This window comes from Bos javanicus, chromosome 19 (assembly GCF_032452875.1).
Source record: "Bos javanicus breed banteng chromosome 19, ARS-OSU_banteng_1.0, whole genome shotgun sequence".
Classification (NCBI taxonomy): Eukaryota; Metazoa; Chordata; class Mammalia; order Artiodactyla; family Bovidae; genus Bos; species Bos javanicus.
In genome coordinates this window covers 21908057-21930000 of record NC_083886.1, presented here as the reverse complement: position 1 = coordinate 21930000, position 21944 = coordinate 21908057, and the positions used below count along the sequence as shown (strand labels likewise).

Here is a 21944-nt window from a genome sequence, read left to right as displayed (position 1 = left end):
TCAAATACTTTGGCTGACTCAACTGAAAAGACCCTGATGCTGGGAAAGATTGAGGGCAGGAGGAGAAGGGGACGACAGAGGATGAGATGGTTGGATGGCATCACCGACTCAATGGACATACTGCTGCTAAGTCACTTCAGTCGTGTCCGAATGGACATGAGGTTGGGTGAACTCCGGGAGTTGGTGATGGACTGGGAGGCCTGGCGTGCTGTGGTTCATGGGGTCGCAAAGAGTTGGACACGACTGAGCAACTGAACTGAACTGAAGTAGACCCAACTATTCTCTTTTCAAGGAAGTTTGGTATTATGGGATTATATTTTTCAAATACATGGCAAATCTTAAAATATGTTTTACATAAAACTATTTTAGAAAAATCAGCAGGAAGAAAAGTTACATTCTACTGTTGTTGTTCCATACTTAATTCCTATGAGCTGTGCAGTGTGGCCAAAGTAAACAAATAAGTAAACAAAGATTCATGTTTTTATAAGGTTATGATCTTACTGTACATAGAATTTAGTACTCTGCATTTTTTTCTTACATTATATCACAAGTCTTTCTCCATACTATTGCATACTACTACAGCAACATTCATAGTAACTAGAGCATATGAGAGCAAGGCTTAGTTTCCTAAACTTCATATAAATGTGTGTGAAGACACCAAGGCAGGCCAAAGATGTGAAAAGCTAGAAGCTCAGAAAGAGTGCTCTTGGTTTGCCTGCAACTATAATGCAGAAAATGTATTAAGAGAAATTATGACTCAAGGATTCTTGATTTTCAACCAAATGTCCAAATCAGCAAAAGAATATAAAGCCCTGTCAACATAATCCTAAATTCCATAAACACTTTTATTTCTTTAATAGATGGGAAAGTGGTACAATACTATTCAACAGCAAGGACTTATTTGTCACGACGTTATTAGGATTTTAGCTCTCAAAATTGGGTAAATATATACCCCTTTTACCCAAAGGGGTCTTTCTTTAAAATTTAGCAAGGCAACACAATCCTCACTATAAAGATCAAGTCAAGATCTGGACATGGTTGTCTGAATTCAGTGACATTTGCTCTTGGAAAAAGAGTTTTATCTTTTAATTATTCTTTTGTGCTGATATTCATTAATTGCAAAGTACAACTTTTTTCTTTTAAGCTTCTTTGTTCCTTTAACATGATCCTGCTGTAGGAATTCAAGCCACATCTAAAAAATTGTTAAGATATACGGTGAGGAAGCGATCCACATGTTCATTGCTGAATGAATGGAAAAACAAAATGTGGCATATGCATACAATGGAATATTATTCAGTGTTAAAAAGGAAGGAAATTCTGATACACACCACAACATAGATGAACCTTGAAGACATTATGTTATGTGAAATAAGCCAAACAAAAGGACAAATACTGTATGATTCCACTTATACAAAGTATCATAGAAAAAGAAAATAAAATAATTGTTATCAGGGCACGGGGCAGGGGAGGAATGGGGAGTTATTGTTTAATGTGTATAGGGTTTCAGTTTCTGATGATGAAAAGTTCTGGAAATGGACAGTGGTGATGGATGCATAAAATGTGAGCGTCCTTAGCAACACTGGGCTGCATAGTGAAAAATGAGTAAAATGGTAAATCTTGTGTATTTTATGGTAAATTTTAAAAAATGCCCCCAATATAACACAGACTGAGAAAAAATGTATAATGTAACATTCATGGGCTTCCCTGGTGACTCAGACGGTAAAGAATTTGCCTGTAATGCAGGAGACCCTGGGTCAGGAAGATACCCTGGAGAAGGGAATTTAGCTACCAATTCTCATATTCTTGTCTGGAGAATTCCATGGACAGAGGAGCCTGGTGGGCTAGAGTCCATGGGGTATGGACTGCAAACAGTCCAACATGACTGAGGGACTCACACCGATGCATACATATTCAGTAAGAAATAATTATACAGCAAATATATCTGTAATCACTATCTAGGTCAAGAAATAAAGACTATCAGAGTGCACCCTCCTGCCCCCATCACAACCCTTTCCTCCTTCCTGAGTAACCACTCTCTTGACTAAACATTTACTTTTAAAAATCAGGCTGTAATGTGATAACACCGGATAAGTTAAACCAATGTTTCACAACGCAATAGAGTATTTCTTTACATTCCAATATTTTCCATATATGCAAAACATTTTTTAAAACTTAACTTCTAAAGTACTCTTTTCCTCTCTCTTGAAACTTCGCATCCTAAAACCTTTCTTGAATTCACCGTTGACCTCACCTGCAGAGTTAAAAAAAAACAACAACCAAACAACTGCTTCTGTGTAGATTTCTAGATTTTCATTCCTCCCGCTCTCCCTTGCCTCCAACTACAAAGAAACAATGATTTAAACCCTTTGTGCCCTTTTAGAAAATTACACAGATACCCCATTGTGGAATCCTATAATCCCTTCGTGGAAAGGAAGAGATTAGCATATGAATACAAAGCAAAATGAATCCAGAATACAAAATGATCTACTGGATTGTGAAGCTCTTGTATTCTTAAAAATGTATTTATTTCTTCTTTTTGATTTGCCCCTTTAGTGGTCTCAGGGTTAAGGGAATTGAGCTTCCCCTCTGGTTACCCGGAAAAGGATTTAGGAAAAAAAAAAAAAAAAAGAAAGCCAATAGATTCTAAGAGCTGCAAAACCAACAGATGCCTCCCAGAGCCAGCGGAATCGCCAGTGGAATCTGCTACCCTCGACATGAGCTAGCTTGCTGGCGAGGAGTGTAGAAAGTGCTGTTCGCAGACTGCGCGGTGAAGGAGAGAAAGCGACACAAGAGAGAGCCATAGTGCTGACGTTGAAGGCCCGGCCCTGTGAGGTTGCATAGGGTAAGTGGCGTTGGCCAGGAGGCTGTGGCGAAGGGGGAAGGAAAGAGGATTTGGGCTAGGGGCGGGGCCAGAGGCGCAGCGTGGCTCCTGATTGCTGGGATGCAGCTGCCAATCTCGCAGAATCGCTCTGTTAACCAGTGCGCTGGCGAGACGCGCTCAGATATACTGAGTGAGCCCTGAGAAGCAGTCTCAGATCCTGACGGTGCAGCAGCCCGCAGCCTCAGCCAGAGAGTCCCAGCCGCTTTCAATGGAGGAGAAGCCCGGCCAGCCACAGTCTCAGCACCATCACAGCCACCACCATCCGCACCATCACCCCCAGCAGCAGCAGCAGCAGCAGCAGCCGCACCACCATCACCATTATTATTTCTACAACCACAGCCACAACCACCATCACCACCACCATCACCAGCAGCCTCACCAATACCTGCAGCATGGAGCCGAGGGCAGCCCCAAGGCCCAGCCAAAGCCGCTGAAACATGAGCAGAAACACGCCCTCCAGCAGCACCAGGAAACGCCGAAGAAGAAAACAGGTCCGGGAGGGAGGACGAGTGGGGGAAGGGGGATGGGGTGGGGGGTGCGGGAGATGGGGGTGGGGCTGGATCGGAAAAGCGCGGAAGGGGTCGGGGTGTGTGCGCTTGTGTGCCGGTGTCCTGCGGGTGTGGGGAAGCCCCCTCTCATTCTCCGAAAGCTCGGGCTGGGCCTCAAGGTTTGCAGCGCCCTCTTCTCCTCAGCATGGGAGAGGCCCAACCAGGCCAGTGTGACCTTCCCGGCCCCCGCCCGGGCTGGAGGGAAACCCGGAGGGTCGGCCCTGGAAGTCTAGCCTTTATATTCCTCTCTCGTTTACCTTCCTGCGGCCCACGAGGGACCCTAATTTGGGGGCCCTGAGTTGGGGGCGAACCCAGCCCCCCGAAATGCTTCGGGGTGTAACTCAGGAAGGCCTAGCGAATTCCGACTCGGGTGGCGTCGCGAGACCCTTTTGCAGGCGGCGGGGAGCGGGTAGCGGGGCAGAGTTGAGGAAGTGTCCTCCCTCACCCGCCGCCCCAAGCCCACCTGTGGCCTTGGGGTTCCCCGTCTGGGGGGGCGGTTGGGACCCCTCATCTCTCGGGTCATTTCCACCCCTAGACGCTCGTTTCGGGCACCGGACCTCTCAGTTTGTCCCTGCGGCTCACTCCGAGGCCGGCGCCCCGGGCCCGCTCCCCCCAGAGCCGGCGCGGCTGGAATGTTCTCTCCTCCTCGCGGGGCCGCTTCCTGTCCGCCATGTTGGAAGCCGATTCCTGTCACCGACTCCGGCCCGCTGAAGAGCGGAGGGGGAAGGGTGTCGAGGGGCGCCCGGCGCGGCTGAGCCGGGTGCCTCGGGATCCCCCCGCGTCACCGCGCCCCCGACACTGCGGGGGCGCCGCGCCCCCGGCCCGCGGCCGCCCCTCCCCCCCCGTCGCCGGCCGGGTTGTGTAACCCGGCGGCGGCCGCGCGGCCCCGGGCGGGTCCCTGGGGTGAGGGGCGGGGGCGGTTGGGGTGGGGGAGGGAAGCGGCCACGAGGGGAGCGGCCTGCGCCGGGCCCCGCGCGCCGGCGGCCGCGTTTCCCGCTCCCGGGTGCGGCGGGAGGCGCGGGCGGTCGGGGCGGGGAGCCGGCCTCAAAGCTGACGCGAGGGAGGAGGAGGCCGCGGGCGGCGGCCGCGGGCGCTCCTCTGGGCAGGGGGGCCGGGGGGGGATACATTTTGGGTAGAGGCGGTGCCTGAAGGCCGGGTGGGGTACCCAGCGGGAACCAGGCTCCCCGGTCACGAGTTTCTCTGCCACAGGAACCTCGTCTCCTGCCAGGTTCGCTCACGACTCCGCCTCTCAGGCTTTCACTTGGGTCGTTTTCTTCTAGCAGCTCATTTTTACAAAAAAATGCTTGTTTTATCTTCTTCCAACAACACCCCCCCCCCCCAACATTTACTTTCTGGGCTTGGGCAGTGGTTTTGAGGAATGAGATTAGAAGAGTGAGTGATTGAATGGAAGAGAGGGCGAGGTTTTTTTGACCCCTTTTTCTTGCCCTTAGGGGTGAACCGAGGTGGCTCATCCACGAGGTTTGTGCACTACCATCTTGCCTGGGATGAGACTTTTTTCATGTTAATAAGGAAAGATGTTTTCCCATTTTAAAACCGATAGGAATCCCCAAACTCTTCTCTTTAACAAATATTAAATTGAAGGCAAAAGTCATTTTAGAAAACATTTAAGAAGAAATGAACTTTAAAAGTTTATAACCATGCAGATTTTTAACAATAGTTGTTCTCTTTATAAGTTGAAATTGTAAGAAAATATTAAACCCAGGGTGTCAGATTTGATATAAGCACTTACTGAGAGCTGGAGAAAAACTATTTCTCTTCTATTACAGACTTAATAGTACTTGAAGACTGAAATTGAGGGATCAGATTTTCCATTTTGGAGGGTGATAGGGACTGATGATGTGCAGTAGAAATGAACATTAAATTTGTTGAGTGTTTAACCTAAGGGTTTGGAACAGTTTAAGAGCTGTTAGAAACTACATCCTATATTTTTTTAAAAGGTTAAATCTTTTTCAGCTTCAGGTGGAAAAAAATTTTTATTATGCTTACTTGAACTATAAGGCAGTATTACAGTTCAGATTGGAAAATTCAGCTTTGTCTGTCAGGTATTAGTATACTCCCCGCAGGACTTCTCTCCACTTACGGAAGCATCCCCTGAGCTGTTCAAGGTGACATCTTTCAAATTAGTTTGTCTTATCCTGAAAGGGGATAAATAGGGGAAACTGGGTTTAGCAGTTGAGAGAATGTGAACAGTGTGGGGGGAGCAACTTTTCTTGTGTGTCCTGGCCACATTACTGTTGCTTCAACATGCATAGGTCTAATTAAGAAAGCTTGTGAGGATTTTTGAAATGTGTCTGTAGCGTGTTGAGGGGGGCTTTGATGACCCATTACTCACAAATCTATAAAGAGGAACAGTTTTTCTTTATCCAGAAGAGGGCGCAAGAGAGGGAGAAATGCAAATATATTCGGTAATTTCAGATACTAATCTGGATTTTTCAGGACTCGAGTTTTGCTGAGTCCTTTTGAAGTAGGGTTAGATGCTTTGGCATGGCAACCCTAAATAATAAAAGCGCTAGGAGGCCTTTCATTTTTCTCAGTAATTCTATGTTTACATTTTTTAATACCTAAATTAAAAAAAAAAGTCAGACATTTTGCATACCAACAAGGTTACCATGGGAATTTTTTTTTGTTTTGGTGGGAAATTTTTAATATAGTTAAATGAGAAATTTTTTTTTTTTATTAAAACTTAGAGGTAAAAGTATAGTGGCTTCTTGGTGATTTCTGATATCAGCAACTAAATAGTAAAAATTATTCTAGTTAATTTTAAAGTCTTGGCTTTGGTCCAACTTGATTTGCACTTTGGATTATTAATTTATTTACTTTTGTGTTTAAGACTGCTTATCTTGGAGATGTGAAAAGCTATGACTAATTGGCCCAAGAGTACAAGCCTTTGTTTTAGCCTGTTAGTACGTTAATGGTGTATGTAGTTCTGGTTAGTCTAGAGTGGTACACCAGTAAACTTATATCTGTTAAAGTGTTGAGAGTTTGTTGAAATTTCTGATTTTCTGGGGAAAAACAAACCTTTTAGAAAACATCCTAAGCAGCTCTCTCTCCTGTCTCATAGTTAGAATTTTTTCACCAAAAGTTTGATTTGATTGGTTATCATGGCTTCCCATGAGCTGAGAAGCCTGGTAGGCTGAAGTCCATAGGGTCACAAGAGTCAGACACGACTGACTGACTTCACTTTCACTTTTACTTTCATACATTGGAGAAGGAAATGGCAACCCACTCCAGTGTTCTTGCCTGGAGAATCCCAGGGACGGCGGAGCCTGGTCTATGGGGCTATGGGGTCACACAGAATCATGGCTTTTTCAGCCAGACGAAAAGTAAAATATAACTCTAGAGGAAGTTAAGAACTTTTTACAAATATATTGTCTCATGGAACAGGTTCTGTGCCACTCTTGCTCAAGAACGGTTATGCCTTAAGTATGTTTTCCTGAGTTAATTTCTGAAAGTTCATATAATTTGCTCATTTCACTGATGCAGAGTAAGTGACTTAAAATTATAGTAAACCCTGTTGTGAATCTTCTCAGTGTGTTCTGTTTCACATCAATTTTTTTTTAAAACAATGGTTCTCAAGCTTTTTTAAAAAAAAATCTTAATATTCTTTATCCTCTGAAAATATATGAAGAGCTAGTCGTATGGGCTATGTTTATTGCTGTTACCATATTGGATATTAAAACAAAATTTGAAAACAAAAATATACAAGCTCATGTGCGTTTTAGCCTTTTAGGGGCTACAGGCCCAAGAGAATGAATGAAAATGACAAATTATTTAGTATTTCTATTGGAATACTAATACCAAATACTATTGGATTCCCCCCATCCCCCTGTAAAGCTGATTTAAATGAATGAGTGTGTGTGTCTGTGAGTCTTATCCTTAGCTTTTATCTTGTATTTGTTTCTAATGACTTGACCTCACGGTGCTGTAGGGAATGTTTCATAGTAAGGTACTTAACTAGTGTCACTATTTTACTAGTAAGGAAATGAGAAAAGTTGTTGACCCAATTGAATTATCTGTAATAATAAACTGATTATGGTGATTGAAGTTCTTAAATTAAACTTGAATACCTTAACACTTTTTAAAATTAGATACCTTTTATTTGTTAGTATTTTCTTAATTATTTGGTTAGGCAGTATGGTATAATGAAATGAAAAATGTAGTAAGAGTTGGCACATAGGCATTCTGGTTTCATACAATAATAGTATGATAGAATGTATGGGATGTGTCAAGTTTAACATCATTTTCGAAAAAGTTCACAAGTGTTAGATTTTTTGTTTGACAGAAGGCAATTAGGAACTTCTTATGGTGACCACCCAGAGAAGCCAATGGCACCCCCACTCCAATACTCTTGACTGGAAAATCCCATGGACGGAGGAGCCTGGTAGGCTGCAGTTCATGGGGTCGCGAAGAGTCAGACATGACTGAGCGACTTCACTTTCACTTTTCACTTTCATGCATTGGAGAAGGAAATGGTAACGGACTCCAGTGTTGGCCTGGAGAATCCCAGGGACGGGGGAGCCTGGTGGGCTGCCGTCTGTGGGGTCACACAGAGTCGGACAGGACTTAAGCGACTTAGCAGCAGCAGCAGCATGGTGACCACCATCCATTTATGATTTCATAGAAGTGCAGTCTTTAGTTTTCCTTAATACTTAGATTTACTGTATCCATTTAACTTGATTTTGCCCGAAGGGTAGCTCTGTTCTTAATGGTAATGGAAATTTTATAACAGCCTTGTGAGAATGATGAGAAGGTTGATGCTGTTAGAGAAAAGATATTATGCTTAAGAAGTTATGTTCTTTCTGACCTTGGACTCTGGTTTGATCCTAGGTCAGTTCTGTCTCTTAGTAAACTTGCTAATCTGTAAATGGGGCTAACAAGTGTTTTCTCATAGAGTTATTAAATAGTAAGATAAAGCTGAAGCTCAGCATAGAGTCTAGCACATTGTGAATATTAAATAGTCCTTAAATGTTAGGTACTACTGTAGTTTACATATTCTAATTTTTTTTTTTTAACTTTTTTCCCCCTAGGCTACGGTGAACTAAATGGTAATGCTGGAGAAAGAGAAATATCTTTAAAGAGCCTGGGTTCTGAGGAAGCTACCAACCCTATTTCCAGGGTCCTCAATGGCAACCAACAAGTTGTAGACACTAATCTGAAGCAGACTGTAAAGTCCAGCACCTTTGGGAAAGCAGGAATTAAAACCAGGAATTTTATTCAGAAAAACAGTATGGACAAAAAGAATGGGAAGTCTTATGAAAATAAATCTGGAGAGAACCAATCTATAGACAAGACTGATACTGTAGCAATTCCAAATGGTGTTGTAACAAATAATTCTGGCTATATTACTAATGGTTATATGGGCAAAGGAGCAGATAATGATGGTAGTGGATCTGAGAGCGGATATACCACTCCTAAAAAAAGGAAAGCTAGGCGCAATAGTGCCAAGGGTTGTGAAAACCTTAATTTAGTGCAGGACAAAATAATGCAACAAGAGACCAATGTCCCAACCTTAAAACAGGGACTTGAAACTTTCAAGCCTGACTACAGTGAACAAAAGGGAAATCGAGTAGATGGTTCAAAGCCTATTTGGAAATATGAAACTGGGCCTGGAGGAACAAGTCGAGGAAAACCTGCTGTGGGTGATATGCTGCGGAAAAGCTCTGATATTAAGCCTGGTGTGAGCAGCAAAAAGTTTGATGATCGGCCCAAAGGAAAGCATACTTCTGCTGTTGCCTCCAAAGAGGACTCGTGGACCCTGTTTAAGCCACCCCCAGTTTTTCCAGTGGACAATAGCAGTGCTAAAATCGTTCCTAAAATAAGTTATGCAAGCAAAGTTAAGGAAAACCTCAACAAAACTGTACAGAACTCTTCTGTGTCACCATCTTCATCTTCATCTTCCTCATCATCTACTGGGGAAACTCAGACCCAAGCTTCAAGTCGATTATCCCAGGTCCCTATGTCAGCGCTGAAATCTGTTACTTCGGCCAGCTTTTCTAATGGGCCAGTTTTAGCAGGGACTGATGCAAGTGTGTATTCTCCAGGGGGTCAGCCACTGCTAACTACTGCTGCTAATACTCTAACACCCATCTCTTCTGGGACTGATTCAGTTCTCCAGGACATGAGTCTGACTTCAGCAGCTGTTGAACAAATTAAGTCCAGCCTTTTTATCTACCCTTCAAATATGCAAACTGTGCTGTTGAGCACAGCTCAAGTGGATCTACCCTCTCAGACAGATCAGCAAAACCTGGGGGATATCTTCCAGAATCAGTGGGGTTTATCATTTATCAATGAACCCAGTGCTGGCCCTGAAACTGTTACTGGGAAGTCATCAGATCATAAAGTGATGGAGGTGACATTTCAAGGGGAATATCCTGCCACTTTGGTTTCACAGGGTGCTGAAATAATCCCCTCAGGAACTGAGCATCCTGTGTTTCCCAAGGCATATGAGCTGGAAAAACGGACTAGTCCTCAAGTTCTGGGTAGCATTCTAAAATCTGGGACTACTAATGAGAGTGGAGCCTTATCCTTGGAACCCAGTCATATAGGTGACCTGCAAAAAGCAGACACCAGTAGTCAAGGTGCTTTAGTGTTTCTCTCAAAGGACTATGAGGTAGAAAATCAAAATCCTCTGGCGTCTCCTACGAACACTTTGTTAGGCTCCGCCAAAGAACAGAGATACCAGAGAGGCCTAGAAAGGAATGATAGCTGGGGTTCTTTTGACCTGAGGGCTGCTATTGTATATCACACTAAAGGTAACTTGTTTGTTTCCTATATGAAATTTCTTACTGGTCGTTTATTAATACATATTTATTGGCTGTTATACTAAGGGTGAATTTTGGAAGCTACTATGAGATTCTTTAAGGATTGCAGAGCTTAGTTGAGAATAACATTATGGATAAGCAGCTGGTATCAAACAATTCAGGGTCTTGGAAATAGTATGGCTGAAGTTTAGAAGGAATATTCACTTTTGCAACTTAAAAACATTTCTTTTTATATAAACAAGTTATAATCGAGCTCTTGCCTTTTGTTCAGGGAATAAAGGGGTGGGGGTGCTAAAGGGATGATGTTTTATTTTCTCTTAAACACTCATAAGAGTTCTATTTAATTTTTTTCTTTGAATAGCTGTGTCTCCTTTGCTTTTTATATCATGTGCTTATTAGTGAGCTCAATTAATAGTTCTAATTTGCCTAAAATGAATAGGAACAGTGTTTTGGAGAAGTCTAAAAAGTTAAGAGTATCAGCTAATTTGTTTTCTTATAAGAAGGAGTAATGGGTGCTAAAGGTAACTAGAAATAAACTACCGTTACAGGGACAGTTAGCATTATAGCGACCAGGTTTTTGGGAGTCTGTTTTTCATAGCCCCAAAGCCCATGTTAAAAATGAACCAGATGTCTTTCAAGCTCCATGTTAATAACTTCTTTAGAATATGGTTTATTTGTGCCTTAAAGGAAAATTTGTTTTATGGTGTAAGTAATTTAAATCCTTAAAACAATGTTTTCTTGTTTGTTTTTGCAGTATTCATGTAGCAGTTTTTAAAAAAATTATTTTTGAATTGAAGTGTAGTTGAATTAGTGTATTATTGCTCTACAGCAAAGTGACTCAGTTTTACATATCTTTTTCATATTTTCTTGTATGGTATATCACAGGATATTGAGTATAGTTCCCTGTGCTATATAGTAGGACCTTGTTTTATTATTCCATATATATGCCATATCCCATACTCCCAACAGTGGTTTTTGTTCTGTGAATGATGTTTACAAATGATGTTACAAGCACCTCTTTGCTTTGGAGAAGAGTGGTTTTCAGTTTTCCTTCTCTGTCTTCCACACCTCCCCTGAAAGAAATCCTTACCCCCTGCATGCATGTGTACACCCAATATATACTGCACAGCCCCATTTTGAACAGTAGCTCATTTAGGCAATGATTTGCAATTGTAAGGAAGAGGTAGCATACCTGATGGTGGTGATGAGGCAATTCATATTTTCCTTAGAAGAATCACTGCTTTGTAGATGAATAACAAAGCTATTTATGTGACTTCTAAGCAAATTATCTAGTCTCCATACCTTTCTATCTGCAGACTGTAAAACATTTAGTAAACAGATACCCATTTAAATTTTTCTTCCTTTAAAAAATGGGAATAAATAGAATTGCCTATGGGACTTTAGGAGTAGAAATCCTGGCAGATAAAATTATCTGTCTTCACTTTTCTCCAGCACTGCTCTTTGGAAGTAAATAAAAGTTAACTAAGAGCTGGATATTTTTAGGAAAGTTTAGGGGAAAAAGAAATACTTAGTTTCTTAAGACATTGGTTAATTATAAGTTAAATTCTGCCAGGGTATTTGTAATATTTTCTGTGCCATCTGCCCTCCAGAGACCACTATATTTGGAAAATCTTTGCCAAACTGTTTTACAGCTGTGGTGGTTGTGTGAACCTGAGAGGTTCTCCCACAACCTGGAAGAATTCTGGGGCAAGTTGTTCCATTAGGTGCTTGGTTGGTGATGTCTGATTTTTATTATGGAAAAAATGCAGACCTTTTTAAATGAGAGTATTAATTCTTGTTTATTCTTAGGTGTTACGTGTATGTATTTGTCCTACAGATGGGCTAAACAGATATGAAATCACTGATACTTAGATAAACTAGATAATCATACGTGGATGCAGTTATATTTAGTTTTGGTGATGTTACTGAAAGATTTGCTTTAGTAAAGTGCATCAGTTTGAGTTTTATAGTTGGACATTATTGAGAAGAAATTGGTATTGTTTTTTCCTACCTAAAACAAACAATATTCGGTTCAGTGAGGTCACAAAGTGGCAGATTCTTTGAATTTCTGGCAAATGTGGATTGATCCATCACGTCACTAATTTTTCTTTTATTTGAATTTTGTTTTGTGTCACAACCTTTGAAAGATATGAAGATCTTTTTAAATTAAAGCAAGTTTTCTGAAACTCTAAAAAGAGGTAATCAGTGGGACTTACTGGAATATCCTTTGCAAGAGCCCTTGACCTTTAAGAGAGTCCTTTAGTATGGTCTTTTCAAGTGTTCAAAAGTAATCTGTAAGTAAAGTTGATTGAAGTTCATCTTTGTTTAGTCACTAAGTGGTGTCTGACTCTTTTGCAACCCCATGGGCTATAGCCCAACAGGCTCCTGTGTGCATGGAATTTCCTAGGCATGAATACTGGAGTGGGTTGCCATTTCCTACTCCAGGGGATCTTCCATTGTGTGTCCTCAGTCACTTTAATCATGGCTGACTCTTTGTGACCCCATGGACTGTAGCCCACCAGGCTCCTCTGTCCATGGTATTCTCTAGGCAAGAACACTGGAGTGGGTTGCCATTCCCTTCTCTAGGGGATCTTGCCGCCCCAGGGATCGAACCCATGTCTCTTAACATCTCCTGCATTGGCAGGCAGGTTCTTTACCACTACCGCCAACTGGGAAGCCTCTTGATCATTGAGCCACCAGGGAAGCACTGGATGAAGTTAGGAGTCAACATTTTATTCATTGATACTTTTGAGTATGTTATAGAGTGATGGCTTTTAATGAACATACCCAAGACATATAACCATTGCCACCTTCAAAGTAGTTACTCAGAAATGCTGATTTGTTGTCAGAGGCTTAAAATTTTTAGATTTCTAACTTTCTGAGGTGATGTCATTGACTTTGAAATAGTCTAAACTTATTTGAAGCCGTGTCTTCAGAAGTAACATTGATTTGAGTTGTGTTTGGTTATAGTGTTAAACTAGTTAATTTACTTTGCCTGGCTAATATTGCACTAAATGATGTCAGGCATTCAAACTGCTGACATTTTGGAGTATTCATTAAATACTTTGATATGGTAAATTTTATCCAGCACATAGAGCTGTAAGGGAGATAAATTTTAATTTTTGATGGTTGGGATAAGTCAAAGTGAAAGTTATCTAGTATAAAATATTCCTGAGGCAATTATAGGCTACTGCAAGAAATTGAAAAAATTTCCCTATTACCTCCACAAGTGGCAGGTTATTGGAATAAGTGGTTTGATCCAGTAGATGTGAGTTGAACCCTGAATTTTTAAAAAAGATTTTAACTTACTGAGTGACACTAATTGCAGACTAGGATTGGAACTCTAAGTCTATAGGGAGGTTTCCTCAGCTTAATCCTTTGTGTGTGTGTGTGTGTGTGTGTGTGTGTGTGAGTTTTCCATACTACTGAAGAGTTGTACAATAAATTGTGTTTTCCTTTCCCTTGTATTGTACCTTCATAGGCAGAGTACTTTGCTTAGTTATGAAAGACTTGCATTTTCAGGGTGAATCTTTTCCTTAAAATAACTTCAGTACAGGAGAAAATAACACACACGTTTTAAGGCACAGATTTTAAATGTTTTAAGAAAAGTACAAATAGATTTTAGTGAAGGGAGAGAGAATTTCTAATGGAGTAAAGGTAGGAAGAGTAAGTGCAGGGTATGTTTTCCTGGAGGCAGTGGCATTTAAGCTGGATTTTGATGGATGAGGGAAGACATTTTACTTAATGAAAATGCAGAGAACAGAAACATAAAGAACAGAAAAGTTGGGAAATGAGAGTGATGTGAATCTTGGAAGGTATCCACTTTGGATGTGGTGAGAGGATATATATAAAAGAGAAGAAAGGTAAATTACTGTCAAATCATGGAGGTTTTTAATTCCCATTGGAGGGCAGGGGGAGCCTCTGAGTATTGAAGATAAGACTGGTAGTATGTAACTTAAACTGACAAAAGACAGGGGTATTAATGCTGCTATTCCTGACTCCTATGTGCTTGGGCAAATCATTTATCATTTTTAAGCCTGGGTTTCATAATATTATAAAGTAAGTATATCAGCCTTTGTCTACTCAACTGCTGTAAAAACTGAGTTGCTCTTAAGCAGTTGACTTGTAGGTCTGTGTTCAGGTATATTAATGTGGCACCAATTTGTAGGGTAGATTAGAAGGCATTTTTCTGGTGACTAGAAGTAAAAGATCAGTCAGATTACTGGGATAGTCCAGGCAGAGAAATAACAAAGATTTTCCTCTTGTATTTTCAGTCTTGTGACTGTATTACTTAACCAGAAATAAAACAGACATTTCAAAAAGCTTTTAGATTTGGTAAGGGCAAGAGAGAACTGATAAATATTCCTTCATCTATAGGATATGGGAGACAGGATATTGAGGAATCAAGTTACGGTTAATTGATCCATAAAACTGATGGGAACTGTTCATACAGTTTAGACATTTGTTCATGAATAGATCTGAATGTTAAATTTTCTCTTGTTAACGCAGTGCTTGATAAGCATTTTCAGTGTTTTTTATTGCATTTGCCCCATAATTGTGCCATCAAAGCTATCTTCCTAACAATCTTATAAACAGGTACCTGCAGATTTAATTTGGGTTTCAGTCCAAATTGAACATCCTAGGTTTGGGAAGACTCCTTTTTTTCTTTCTGTAATATGAGACATATAGGAATATATATGACAAGTAATTCTTAACATTATGTAAGATCCTTTTTATCAGTGACTTTCCATTTTAACAACCATACTGGGTACTTGATTTCTCATTAATTCTGCTTTATGAGTACACTAGTTACTTTGCTGCTAATCTGGAAGGTAACTTTGAAGGAATTTAATAGAAGATAAAATTTAACTCCTACATTTTGTTAGCCTAAATCCTGAGGGAAAGGGAAGTAATTACCCATGCTATAGTAGCAGAAATTGTCTGTTACTGTCATAGCAACAGTTTCATTCTAAGCAACTTAAATTTTATATTTTACCATTAAAAGTAATAGAATAAGTGCTCCAAGTTCCTACTGTATTTAGAGGTGGTCCTGACAGTCATGCTGTCTGTTGGTGTAGCTCCAAGTTGGGAATATAGGATTGAAATTGATCTACTGAAGAGTTAATTTACCATTTACTGAAAAGGTGATGATTTACAACTACCTTAATCAACTTGAAAATGTACTATATTTCTTTCTGGGTACAGTCAAAATGAAAAAAGGTTAGGGAGAAATTTCTGACAACCAAAAGAATAGGCAGGTAGGTGCAGTGAGTGGTTGAGGAGAAGTTAAAATAACAAAACACAGTGTTGGGATAGCCAGAAATCAATCAAAAGGATGAATAAATCTGAACTAGGAAGAGAAGCAGAATTTAAATTTATGTCACCACCCCTGCAGGATTTTATAGAATTTGATCTAAAATATCTTAAGGGGTGGAAGCCATGATTACTGATAAATTGATCTAGGGGTTCACAGTTGTGGGAGTCAGCTTGTTTTGCCTTATATATGATTTGATTCTTTTTGGAGGGTGCCATTATGTACTTAAAATGTTAGTGTTTTTAAATGTGTTCTATTAACTGGGGCAATAGTATCTTTCAGTTTTAAAGAGGAAAAAGTTAAGCTTCTATTTAGTTTTAACCCTCTTAGTTAACCTCAGTCTTTGAAGGATTTTAGAATTAAAATATGAATCGATATGAAATTGCTTTTTGTAGGTCAAAAGAGATTGAATAATAGTTTCAAATGGGTCTACCTGAAACATGTTCTATATTATTACTTCCTTGACTGATTTATGAGTAGTATTCTGTTCAAATCAATGTTTTATTTATTGTGTCAAGTACTGTGTGAAGCACTGGTGAGAAGTAGATGAAAACAGTGTTCATGTTATTAAAAAACTCAGTGTAATGGGAAAGAAATACATCACTAATGTGACTGCTCTGTAGAAAAATGCATTTGAAATACAGAGAAAGCACTAAGGTTCAGTAGGTGGGGTCAGGGGACACAGGTAGTTAGAATTCAAAGAAGTGAATGTTGGCTTATTGTAGAAGGAGAGTCAGAATATTTTAGGTGAAAACAGCATATGTTTGAAGTTTGCCAGTCACTCAGTTTCAGGAAAGGTGAATGGTACATGTTAAAAATCTTTAATTTATCAAGTTGTTAATGTACCTATTCTAGAAATAAATTTTATATCAGACACACGGAACTAATCTCCATGTTAGCAAATGGGAATCCAATGAAATGTTTTGAGCAATGCGATCAATTTCAGATTTATATTTTTAAAGAGAATTATAACCATGGCTTAGAAGATAGAAACTGAGACTCAATTAATGGTCTCTAGATAAAAGACAACTTCAGAACGCTGTATAAGATACCACTGCTTGAACCAGGGCAATGGCACTGGGCAAGAGAAAGGGGAATGGGTAACTTCTGCCTGCCAGTGCAGGAGGCATGGTTGGATCCCTGGGCTGGGAAGATCCCCTGGAGAAGGAAATGGCAACCCACTGCAGTATTCTTGCCTGGGAAATCCCATGGACCAAGGACCCTGGTGGGCTGCAGTTTTGGGGTCGCAGAGAGTCAACATGACTTAGTGACTAAGCACGCACACATATGCATATATTGTGGGATGTGGTGGTTGATAAATTTAGATAAGAGTTGCAGTTGTGAATACTCCCTCCCTACATTCTCTAACTCTGTCTATTCTTCTTACTTTTGTATGTTTGATACAACATTCCTGATCTTCTTGGTATTATCATTCTCTTTTTCTCAAATGTTGATGTTCCTTCAGTCCCTTTTCAGGCTTGCAAACTCTTCTGGGTAACTAATCCTGTTTCTGTGAATTAGTTAAGACTTCTTTAGCTGCTTTTATGCTGAGTTCAGACCACATGTATTCAATTCAATGTCACTCCAGTGCTGTGTTTATAAAACTGAATTCATTTTTTCCCCCACAACTGCCCTTTCTTGGCTTCCCCTTTAGTGAATTAACATACAACCCTTGTCATTTAGGTTCATATGGATCTTCTCTAACGTCTTCATTCTTTTCCATCTCTAATACCACTGCCCTAATTTCTTAACTTTTGCAGTAACATTTTGGGCTTTTTCTATTGTCATTTCATCCATTCCTAGCATGTACTATAATAACTTCATTTCTTCAGTGACTTTCCTTCACCTATGTGACTAAATAATAAGCTTTCTTTCATGAATGCTTTGTGCTCTTTCCCACAAATACCAAAATGGCATTTTTGTCTGAATCTTTCTTTGTGGCAACTTTTAGTTCTGTTCCGTGAATGGTGGTGTTCTTTGTCTAAATCTTTTCGCCTTATTGACTTACTAAATTACTTGTGACTGCTGAAGCCTGAGTCAGTGAACTTGTTTTATAAAAGATCAGATAGTAGATATCTTAGTCTTTGCGAGCCATAGAGTCTCTGTTGTCACTTGGTTCTGCTTTGTACAAAAGAGCACTGGGTGAGGCTCTATACCAGTAACATTTTATTTGCAAATACAGGTGGTATGTAGAACCCAGTGGGCTGACTGCTGTAAGTTGGCACACGTTGTTTAATACCATCAAGCTTTGTTTGCGTTGATGCTTCTCCCTAGAAAAGTTACCTACCTACTTTACTGAGCTCACAAGAGTATTTCTTTCTGTTTTTGCATCTGTATCCTTATCCTCTAAGTAACACTTTTTAATCAACTTGGAGTTAAGAACTTTTATTTAATTGGATGTTTACTCCAGGAAGCCTTGTGATACGGACTATGTAGAAGTTGTCTGCTTTAGGAAATTGAATGTTAAATTTGCTTCATTTGAGCGGCATTACTTGAGGAAATTTAATTTGATGTAAAAATTCAATTGTATTTGAATTTTTAAAATTTTGATACAGTAAAATCTCAAATTTTTATGGTAATGGTCTAAATGACAGAATTTTGGCAAAATTGACTACTAAGTTTGGCCCTGTGGCCATTTCTCAATAACTGTTTGGATAATTGGATGCTGTGATGCCTGTTGTAAAAGAACCAGGATTAAAGACTTGGGTATTTGTGTGTGTGTGTGTGTGTGTGTGTGTGTGTGTGTGTGTATGTAGAAGAGGGTAGTATTAGTAGTAAAAAGATTAATTACTATGTTGTGATTCTGTATAGTTCTATAGCCTTCTTTATACTGTTCAGCTTCTCTTGTGATAGTTAAAAAACAAGGTTATACAGAGAAACTCATTTTATATTTAACATCTGAATCCTAACTTGTAACCTGAAAGAGGGCAAAATGTCATTCACTTCTTTGTCATGTGCTCTGTATCACTAGCTTCCGGTTAGTCTTTTTAGAGTGGTTTAAACATGGCATAGAATCATACAAACAGTATTTGATTTATTTCCTCTTTTACATCTTAACTTGGAGTTTCATAGAAACATTAAAATTTTAATCAAGGAAATCAAGTTGCTACCAGTTAAGAAGTAATATTAAATAGCGGGAAAGGGAATTGCATTCATTTCTTAGTACAACACTTCAGATAATGCTGATTTCCTGACTGGAAGCTAGGCTGGCCCATGACTAATTTTTTAGCTAGATCAGACCATCTCTTTTCCCTCCTCATGGTCAGAGTCACTTATTCCAGAGCCCATATTTGAGGGCAATAAAATTTTCTTGCCAGAAATAATTAAAAATGTACAGCATTAGAGTAGAATGTAAAGCTGAATGTCCTAGTTGAAGTTAAGGAAATGTCTTCAGTCTGAAGTGTTTGCAAATAGTTATTGTTGTTTTTATTCAAAACATGTATATTTACTCTGCTTTTAAAGTAGCGTGGCTGCTACTGTGACCCTTGAATGTAGTACCCTCCCCATCCCCTGAATAAAGAATAGGGCAGGGGTAGGTTGAAGATTTCTTTGGTGGGGAAGAGAAAGGAAAATGTTATATAGTACAGCTGGGCTGTAACACTGGAAAGTTCTCTTGTTCCTTTCTTCTCTCAACATACAACTAAATATAGATTTATCTTTGCAGGAAGCAAATTTTGAATAATGAGCATCAAGGAACCTGTAAATACAGAACACCTCAGGAATTTTTGTTGCAAATGTGGTATTATTGTACTTTAGAAGGGAAAATGTGGTTGGGTTAATGTTCTTGTAATGATGTTAACCAGGAAAAGGCTTATCTTTGGACTTCTTAAAATTAGCTCTTCTGAGATCCAGAAATTTGTAGATAACAGCTTTAATGACTCTTGCAGCTCCTCCTAATTGTTTGAAACTAATAGCGTTAGAAATTGTATTCATGTGATAACTGAGTGCCATGACTAGAAATCCTTTCCTGATATATCTTTTCTTTCCCCCCAGATTAGATTGGTTGCAATTCTCTCTCCTTAGACCTCCTAGGAGATGGGAATTTTCCTGCCAATCTTTTTCCCCGCCCCCATCCATACACATCAAACAAAAAGTAATAATTTTAGATCTGTACACATTCTTTAGCCCCAGGGAGCCATTATGTTGTACATTAACTATAATTCATGTTTAAAAAAATCCATGTTCAGCTATATCTGATCTTTACGAGCTCCAATTTCATTTTTCTTTAACTATGGTTGATTGCTGATAAGTTACAGAATACAAAAAAATTATAGAATACAGACCATCCAGTTATACAGAATAAAAGCCACTTTTTTTGTCTTTTCAGAATGGTAGTTATCTGGCCATGGAAGAGCATTTATTCTTAGTGTTAGTTACAGGTCATTCCTATTACTCGGTACAGTCCTTTGGTTCTTTCGCTGTAATAGTCATCTACTCCTCAAGACTTAAATATCCCTTCTGTGAAGCTTTCTCTATGCTTTGAGGTAGTTTTCCTTGTCCTCTGTCTATACTGTCACTATAGTTTCTTCATATACATACTTATTCTAAGATACTAAAGTAGGCATGTTATAAATAATCACATTTGAGTTGAGCAGATAAGGGTTGAATGCTATTAATAAATAGGCATGCATTGGCATTTTGACCTTTGGGCTTAAATATGAATAGGTTGGGTTCGGAGGAGAGAACTACTTAAATATAGCAAAGAGTTAAGTAAAATTTTAATAAGGCATTTTAAGATCTAGTTTGATTAAATTTGATAATGCTTCCTTCAAAAGTGCCAGGCACCTTGTTGAAGGATGTTGGGTTGTTTTTAATAACAGTGAGTTTTGTTTTGTTTTTCATCATTTACCTATAGCATGCATCTGCAAATGTTTGCTGTTTGTGCAGATACAATTTAATCTTGGTGGTTTGATTTCAGGTAATAATTTACTTTCTGTAATCAACGTTTCAGACCATCTCAATGACACTCTAAACAATTAAAGGAAAATATGAGTGTTTTGTCTGGGTTTCTTAGAACTGTGTTATTTCAACCCTACCTCCAGCCCAGCAATAGTCAGTCTAGGTTTCTTAGCTTTAAAGTGAAAAGCTCAGCTTTAAACTTTCCTCTGCAAAATTTAGTATTTAAAAATAATTCTTTTTTTTTCTTCTTTGCAGAAATGGAATCTGTTTGGAATTTGCAGAAGCAAGGTAAGAATGGTTAGGTTACCTGAAATGTTAGTACTAATCACTAGTTACAATACATTATTTTTGGGTGGGAATAATATGAATAGTGGCCCACCAAATAACTAGACTTTGTATTTTAAAGTTGTTTAATAATAACTACAACCAAAGGATAATAGCTGCCATACCAGGACTGCTAAAGACAGGGTAATACTGTAAGTGAAAAGAATGTATGTGAGTGTAGTTTTTACCTGCTGTGTAAAGAATGTGAATATTTTTCCTCCCTGAATATAAAGATAAGAAGACCAAAAATATTTTTTAATCTAGAAAACCAACATAAATGTTTCCACTTACGGTCAATCTTTATCTGTGTTGGAGTTCTCAAAAAACTGAAATTGGTTGTCCTAATTACTGAGTGCCTTCTGTCCAAATATAATAAAATATATTTGCTGTGGGATACCTGAAATAGAAGTGAGTTTTAGTTTAGAGAGTTAGTCACTGAAACTGATAGGTTAATATTGATAGGTTTTGGCTTTCAGAGCTCTGTAACTAAATTGGATCCCACTTTCCATATACTTTGCTGGGTAAAATAAGTGAATTGCAGACAGATGTGAAAGTCCTAGATTTTCAGAACTTGAGAGACATGAGAAATTCGATTTTCTTATTACAAATTAGAAAACTGAGGCACAGAGAGGTTACTATGTAAGCTATGTAAACTAGAGTGTAAACTAAAGTGTCCAGACTACAAAGTAAGTTTCCCTGATTTTCCAACATTGCTCTTTCTTATTCTTAGTCCAGATATTTTTTGTCTAACACAGCTGTGGCCTGAAAATAACTAACAAGTTCTTATTTTGTGTTGCTCTCTGTGTGCCTTTTTATTTAAACACGTAGTCTATAAAATATACTCTGCAAAAGTAAACCTACCTGTTTTTCACTTTAAAATGGTTATTAACTATTAAGAATGAATATTATCTTCATAGCAAGTTGCTAGTGGATGTCCCTTGGAGTTCTAGAAAGGATATTGTTTCTGGACAAAATTAGATTGATTCTTAGCCTGAGGTGAGCTTGAGTTTTTTGATACTGTTTTCAGGCCTTTATACTTTTCTGTTAGATAGCAAGTTTTATTGGTTTCCTATTTTTTTACTAAAGCATGTGTATGATTAAAAGTTCTTAGGATAGATAGATGTGGTATGCAATGCAATCTTTGCTCTCCAGAAGAGGGGGGCATACAGACAAATAATGGAAATTTAAAATAACGC

The 21944-nt window shown here is 39.2% G+C and overlaps 1 protein-coding gene across 1 annotated transcript in view; it reads left to right on the top strand.

Moving 5' to 3' along the window:
- Positions 1–2992: 2992 nt before the first annotated feature.
- Positions 2993–21944, top strand: part of NUFIP2 (nuclear FMR1 interacting protein 2) — a 28047-nt gene continuing 9095 nt past the window's right edge. The window contains exons 1-3 of the mRNA XM_061390584.1: positions 2993–3372; positions 8478–10202; positions 20680–20712. Coding sequence (XP_061246568.1) covers positions 3090–3372; positions 8478–10202; positions 20680–20712 — 2041 coding nt within the window. The 5' untranslated portion in view covers positions 2993–3089. The remainder of the gene's footprint in view (positions 3373–8477; positions 10203–20679; positions 20713–21944) is intronic.